The sequence below is a fragment of the Vigna umbellata genome, chromosome 8 (genome assembly GCF_029865625.1).
Source record: "Vigna umbellata cultivar VRB3 chromosome 8, Vumbellata_1.0, whole genome shotgun sequence".
NCBI lineage: Eukaryota > Viridiplantae > Streptophyta > Magnoliopsida > Fabales > Fabaceae > Vigna > Vigna umbellata.
Genome location: NC_142172.1, coordinates 21,107,852 through 21,115,840, shown reverse-complemented (window position 1 = coordinate 21,115,840; position 7,989 = coordinate 21,107,852). Strand labels below are relative to the sequence as shown.

At 34.1% G+C, this 7,989-nt stretch overlaps 1 protein-coding gene and 1 pseudogene across 1 annotated transcript; both read left to right on the top strand.

The window, feature by feature from the left end:
- Positions 1-267: 267 nt before the first annotated feature.
- LOC148194239 (uncharacterized) lies at positions 268-3,454 on the top strand (annotated as a pseudogene).
- LOC148194238 (secreted RxLR effector protein 161-like) lies at positions 3,451-4,140 on the top strand. The gene is made up of 2 exons (XM_088097149.1): positions 3,451-3,786; positions 3,832-4,140. The coding sequence occupies exons 1-2, from the start codon at positions 3,451-3,453 to the stop codon at positions 4,138-4,140; spliced, it is 645 nt and encodes a 214-aa protein (XP_087953275.1).
- The last annotated feature ends 3,849 nt before the right edge of the window (positions 4,141-7,989 follow it).

The window sequence follows — 7,989 nt, the reverse complement described above, 5'->3', positions numbered from 1 at the left end:
TTTATTATTTTTATTAATTGAATAAGTCTTTTCTATTTCTAAACTTTAGGAGAAAGCTATTCTCTTTTATCTTAGTCAGTTTGTTTGTTAGGGTAAGTATTATAAATGTACGCAATTGACATTTGAATAATATAAGAGTTCCCAATCATCTTTCATTCAATTTATATACTCTTCCTGTTTCAATCCTTCATTCTCTGTTTTTCTTGCTGCTCTCATTTTAAACCAACAATTGGTATCCTGAGCCCTTTTTCTTACGGACTTGTGAAAATGGATGTTGAATCAAATTTCTCACAAGTTGCACCTCCAGTCTTTGATGGAGAAAGCTACGATCTTTGGGATGTCAAAATGGAAGCTTACCTAGAGACTCTAGATCTTTGGGAAGCTGTAGAAGCAGAGTACGAAGTTCTTCCGCTGCCGGATAATCCTACCATGGCCTAGATCAAAATTCACAAGGAGAGAAAAACTAGAAAAGAAAAGGCCAAATCATGTCTATTTGCTGGTGTTTCTCAAACCATCTTCACAAGAATTATGACTCTTAAATCAGCCAAAGAAATTTGGAATTATCTAAAGGAAGAGTAAGCTAGGGATGAAAGAATAAGAAGCACGCAGATTAATTTAATGAGGGAATTTGAATTGCAAAGGATGAAAGAGTCTGAAAAAATCAAAGAATACTCAGGCAAATTGTTGGGTATTGCCAACAAGATAAGGTTGTTGGGCAGCAATTTTCCTGATTCAAGAATTGTTGAGAAAATTCTGGTAATGGTGCCAGAAAAGTATGAAGCATTTATTGCTTCCTTGGAGAACACAAGGGATTTGTCTAAAATCACATTTGCAGAAGTGCTACATGCATTCCAAGCCCAAGAGCAACGAAGTTCGATGAGGGAAGATCATGCTGTTGAAGGTTCTCTTCTAGTTAAAAGCCAACAAGCCAAAAACTACAAGAAGAATCATCTATCCAGTAGTCAGAGCAATACAAATAATTACGATAAAGGAAAAGGTGGAAAGAAAAGTTACCCACCTTGTCAGCATTGTGGCAAAATGGGTCACCCTCCATTCAGATGCTGGCAAAGACCTGATGCTAAATGCAACAAGTGCAATCAAATGGGACATGAAGCAATCATATGCAAGTGCAAAAATCAACAAGAGGAAGAAGCTAAGGCTGCTGATCAGGAGGAGGAGGAGGACCAGCTATTTGTAGTTACTTGTTTCTTGAGCAGTGAATCGAGTAAAAGTTGGCTGATAGATAGCGGTTGTACCAACCACATGACCTTCAACAAGGCTCTTTTCAGAGATTTGAGGCCAACTAATGTCACTAAAGTCAGAATAGGTAACGGTGATCATATCTCAGTCAAAGGAAAGGGGACAATTGCAATCACAAGCTGTACATGCACAAAGTTCATTCATGATGTTTTTTTTGTTCCTGAAATTGACCAGAACTTATTAAATGTTGGTCAATTGATTGAAAAAGGATTTAAAGTTATTTTGGAAGATAAATATTGTTTGATTAAAAAATGCAGCTGGTCAAAATATGTTTAAGGTAAAAATGAAAGGAAAGAGCTTTGCTCTAAATCCATTGGAGGATGAGCAGGTTGTTTTTTCTTTGAAGGAAAATGTCACAGAAATCTGGCACAAGAGACTCGGACACTATCATCATCAAGGACTACTGCAAATGAGTGGAAAAGAGCTAGCACTTGATATTCCGGTGCTAGAGAATCAAACTTCAAACTGCAAAGCCTGTTAATTTGGGAAGCTAAGCAGAAAACCTTTTCCAAAGACAACATGGAGAGCATCAAGGAAGCTGCAATTGATTCACACAGATGTTGCAGGGCCTCAAAGAACACCTTCATTGAAAGGTAATCTTTATTATGTTCTCTTTATTGATGACTTTACCATAATGTGTTGGATCTTTTTCTTCAAGAACAAATCAGAGGTCGCTGGATTTTTTTGGAAGTTCAAAGCCAAGGTTGAGAACGAAACTGGTTTCAAAATTCAGATTTTGAGGACAGACAATGGCACTGAGTACACATCTGAAAGATTTAATCAATTTTGTGAGGATTCTGGCATTGAACATCAACTAACTGCTCCCTATACCCCACAACAAAATGGGATTAGTGAGAGGAGAAACCGATACATCTTGGAGATGACGAGATGCGCGCTGTATGAAAAGAATTTACCAAAAGAATTTTGGGCATAGGCAGCACATACAACTGTTTTTCTTTAGAATAGACTCCCCACCAAAGCTTTGAACGATCAAACACCATTTGAGGTTTGGCATGGTTAGAAACCATCTCTGAAATTTCTTATAATATTTGGTTGTTTGTGCTTTACTCATGTTCCACAGAGCAAGCGAGATAAGCTGGATAAAAGAGCATCACCGGGTATCTTTATAGGCTACAAAACAGTCAGCAAAGCCTATAAAATCTTTTAGCCGCAAATCGGAAAAATAATTATTAGCAGGGATGTTCACTTTCTGGAAGATGATAAAAGGAAGACAAATTTGGTTTCTACAGATGTGAAGTTCAAATCTTCAAACACAAGACAAAATGAAGATGAAAGCTAGCAAAATGAATTACTAGATGATGATCCAGTAAGAGGTACCAGATTGCTATCTGAGATTTATGAAAGATGCAATATTTCTGTTTGTCAACCTGCAGATTATGAAGAAGCAAAGAAAAGTCCGAATTGGAGGGCTGCAATGAAGGAGGAGTTGTCAATGATTGAGAAGAACCAAACCTGGATTCTTATGGAAAAACCTCAAGGTAGAAAAGTAATTGGGGTCAAATGGGTGTATAGAACTAAATTAAATGCTGACGGTTCTATCAACAAACACAAGGCAAGACTCGTAGTGAAAGGTTATGCATAGATTTTTGGTGTAGACTACTCATATACGTTTGCACCAGTTGCTCGATTGGACACCATTAGGTTATTACTTGCTATAGCTGCTCAAAAGAATTGGAAGGTTTATCAACTTGATGTTAAATAAGCTTTTTTAAATGGTTTTTTGCAAGAAGAAATATATGTTGAACAACCCCAAGGCTTTGTGAAAGAAGGAGAAGAAGATAAGGTTTATTTACTCAAAAAAGCTCTTTATGGGCTGAAACAAGCCCCAAGATCCTGGTACAACAGAATTGATGATCATTTGCTGAACTTGGGATTTCTCAAAAGCTTAGCTGAATCAACACTATATGTTAAGCATGATATAACTGACATTCTTATCATCTCACTTTATGTGGATGACCTTTTTGTAACAGGAAGCAACACAAGGCTTGTAGAGAAGTTTAAGAAAGAAATGATGGAGGAGTTTGAGATGACAGACTTTGGTTTAATGACCTTCTTTCTTGCCATGGAGATCAAACAAGGAGAACATGAAGTCTTCATTTGTCAAAAGAAATATGTCAAGGAGATTTTGAAGAAGTTTAAACTTGAAGAATGCAAAAAATTAACACTCCAATGAATCAAAAGGAAAAGCTATGCAAGGAAGATGGAACTGAAAAAATAGATCAAGCATATTTCAGAAGCATGGTTGGGTGTTTGATGTACCTTACAACAACTCGGCCTGACATCTTAAATACTGTAAGCATTTTATCCCGGTTTATGCATTCCCCAAGTGAAATGCATTTCAAGGCTGCAAAAAGGGTGATTAGATATGTCAAAGGCACTCACAACTTTGGCATCAAGTTCAAATGGACTGAAGAATTTAAGTTAACAGGATTCTCAGATAGTGATTGGGGTGGTTCAATTGATGACATGAAGAGTACCTCAAGGTACTATTTTAGCTTTGGATCGGTTGTTTTCTCGTGGAGCTCGAAGAAATAAGAAAATGTTGCACAGTCTACAGCAGAAGCTGAGTTTGTTGCTACTACAGCTGCTGTCAACCAAGCCTTGTGGTTGAGAAAAATTTTAATTGATCTTAACATGGAGCAGAAGGAAAGCACAAAAGTTTTTGTTGACAACCAAGCTGCAATAGCTATTTTCCATAATCCTGTCTTTCATGGGAAAACCAAGCATTTCAACATTAAGTTGTTCTTCTTAAGAGAAGTACAGAAAGATGGAGCTATTGTTCTTGTTTATTGCAAAACTGAAGATCAGGTTGCAGATTTGTTCACCAAACCACTTCCAACAACAAGTTTGAGTTCTTAAGACAAAAGATTGGAGTTTGCAGTTGCAAAATCAAGGAGGAGTGTTAGATATTTGTTTTTAAAGTGCACATTGTTGCACGTGACAAATTTATTTAATTTATCTTTATTATTTTTGTTAATTGAATAAGTCTTTTCTATTCCTAAACTTTAGGAGAAAGCTATTCTGTTTTATCTTAATCAGTTTGTTTGTTATGGTAAGTATTATAAATGTACGCAATTGACATTTGAATAATACAAGAGTTTCCAATCATCTTTCATTCAATTTATATACTCTTCCTGTTTCAATCCTTCGTTCTCTGTTTTTCTTGCTGCTCTCATTTTAAACCAACAATGGTCAGATGGTTGTGTATGTGATGGTGAGTGGAGACGGGGGATGAGAAATGGATTTGGGAAAATACAATGGCCTTCTGGAGTAATGTATGAAGGTGAGTTCTCAGATGGCTATATTCATGGTACAAGAACGTATATTGGTCCGGATAATCTGACCTACAATGGTCGATGGCGATTAAATCTTAAACATGGGTTGGGTTATCAAGTTTATCCAAATGGAGATATCTTTGAAGGCTCTTGGATCCAAGGAACACCGGAGGGTCCAGGCAAGTATACGTGGGCCAATGGGAATGTATATTTGGGAAATATGAAAGGTGGGAGAATGTCAGGGAAAGGAACTCTCACCTGGGTAAGTGGGGACTCATTTGAAGGGAGCTGGCTAAATGGGATGATGCACGGGCTTGGGTTATATACATGGAGTGATGGAGGCTGCTATGTTGGGACTTGGACACGGGGTCTAAAAGATGGCAAAGGAACCTTCTATCCAAAAGGTAGCTGTCTTCCATCTGCACAAGAAATATATCTCAATGCATTGAGAAAAAGAGGGCTGTTGCCAGATCTGAGAAAACAGAAACAGGTACATATTCATCATGCTGCTTTGAGCACCTAATATTAACTCAAAAATAAAGTGATAATGAAAAATATTGACAAACTAAAAGGAAAATTTAAAAATATCTCTTGAATGTATACCAAAATAAAAATGGATAAATATTTTATTTTCAACTAAAAATAATTAATTTATTAAGTACTTTAGAAAAAAATATTAGGTGCTCAAAACAATTACTAGTCACATGTTAAGGATATAAAACTTTTTAAAGCTTAAAGTATATGTTGAGTTATTGATTATATTTTAATTCATATAATATATCAAAACAATAAATTATTAAAAAATTTATTAATTAAGTTGTATAGTTAATTTATAGTTTAAAGTTTACAATTTTTTATTAATTATTTTAATGATTTAACTATCCGATAAAGCTAAGAAATATTTAATTAAAAGAATACATATCCGATAAAGCTAAGAAATACTTAAGTTGGTACTCAAAAGGTTACATTAGGTCAGAAATAGCGTTTAACGTGATGCGTTTAAAGTTTAATGCAAAAACTGACCAGTGAAAATTTTGTAAATACAATGTCATTCTAAACGTTTGTTAGGAGGGTCCTTGATGTCAAATATGGTATAGACGTGGAATTGAAAAATTATTTTATTGACTTTGGATGTCGGCTATAGGTCCCCCGACGTTTAATTTGAAATAGACGTCGGCTCCCCTCCCCATGGACGTTAAAAAGGTGCGAAATTACCTCATTTGGGAGTCAATATTAATATTTTTTACTACTTAGACGTTGACTCCCCTCTCTACGGACGTCAAAAAGGTCCAAAATTACCTCATTCAGGCACTAATATTAATTTTTTTTACCACTTAGACGTCGGCCCCCTCCCCATAGACATAAAAAAGGTAGGAATTACCACATTTGAGCGCGAATATTAATTTTTTTACCACTTAGATGTTGGCCCCCCTCCCCAAAATGTTAAAAAGGTGTGAAATTACCTCATTTGAGCGTCAATATTATTTTTTTTAGCACTTAGATATCGGTTGGGAAGGGGGCCCGACATCATAGAGCAATTTAACATCGGTTGGGAGGGGGGTCGATGTCAAATACCCTGCATTTACACCTACTCCAGAATGCGAGCACTAGTTATGCGTTTTCTCTCTTCGCTGCATTCATCTTCTTCCTTTGCTTTGTTTAAATTCGCCATTAACGTTTAGGTAAGTTTTCTTCCACTTTGCATCGTTTAAAATCATTTTGCATTGATTATATTACGTTTGGAACCATTATCTTTCATTTGCACCAATTTAAAATTCGTTTTCATTAGCTTTTGGTGAAGTTCTTGTGCGCGAGTTCTTGGACCTCGGTGTTTTGGTTAGTATTATGGATTTCTTTTTAGATTGTTTAGTATTATATATAATGACTTGAAACACATAATTTTGTGATGTGTTGAGATCATTTTTTCTATTTCAGGCATGTTTTTATTGTTAAAATAAATTTATTTTAAAAAAATCAAATAAGACGTCGGTTAGTATTAAAACAGACGTCTAATGACGTCTGTTAAGGACGTCTGACGTCAAATTGACGTCTCCCAATATGACGTCGGTCCTATGTTGGACGTTGAATGTCCAAAATAATAGACGTCAAAAGCCTTTTTTTGTAGTGTTAAGATTATTTGTCCAACTTAATATTAAAAAAAATCATAAAAATTATGAATTAAATTATTTAATTATTTGTACGTCATTTTAATTCTTAAATTTTTTAGTTTTCGTAATTTTGATGCCATAATCAATTTTATGAATTTTTTTTCATATACACTAGGATTTAACTAAAAAAATTACTTGAAATTATAATTTAATCAGATAAATAATAAAAAGAGAGAGTGATAATAAAAACTTGAAGTGTGAAAATTTTTTTTTTATATATTCATAATAGATTGTTGGAATTTGAAGAAGTTTAAAATTTGGAGGCAGCTTCCTGCACCCCATGTTTTCTTCTTGTACTCCATAGTCTTAGTAAAATTACTTAATTTACCCTTTATTTAAAACCTTAATATCAACTTTCCCTACGCCACACCTTTATTACTCTCCAATTCCTTCATCTGCACCTCCATTGCCTCCATTTTTTAGAGCTTCAACCGGAAAAGCTCCATTTTGGTTCATAGGTTCCTTCTAAAGGAATAATCTGCAAATTCAAAGATATGCAAAAAACAAAGATACAGAGATCTTAAATAATAATATGCAAGCATGACTTTGATTACAACATGTAAGCTTATTGTACTATTGGTAAGAGCATCATATGTAGTTAATTGTCAACAATATCCAAGATCGTAACAATGTATGCGTGTGAGAAGCATTCTGGATTTCCCTATCTAAAATATAATTTGTATTTTTTATTGTTTTTCAAATTTACAGATTGTATAATCTAGATTATAAATTAACAATACAAATTATATTATTTAAAATGTAAATTAATATTATGAATTGTATAATTAAAAATGTAATTTACATTAAGAATTATCTTCTAAATTTGTATTACAAATTATATAATTTAAAATAAATTTATATTACAAATTATACACAATATGAGATGAAACTCGTATTACATATTTTAATAGTATAAAACTATTAAAATAAAACGTTACAAATATGATAATAAAACAATTAGGTAAAACAAACCTACCACAAAGAAAAGACCTACTACATCTATAGAACCATCTAAATACACACCTGCTTCATCCTCCTCTCTCGCTAGAGCAACTGAAAAAACATCCTTATCTGCTTCCACCATTAAGGTGATCATCACAAACAAGAAGATGACAAACAAACAGACAAACACAAAAGTAAGGGTAAGTTAGTGATAAAAAAAATACAACATGGTATATTAAGATATCATTATATATCATTTCATACAGAGTTAATCAAACATCCTAGTCAGGTCATAACCTAGACTTGACCATCCAGATATAGTA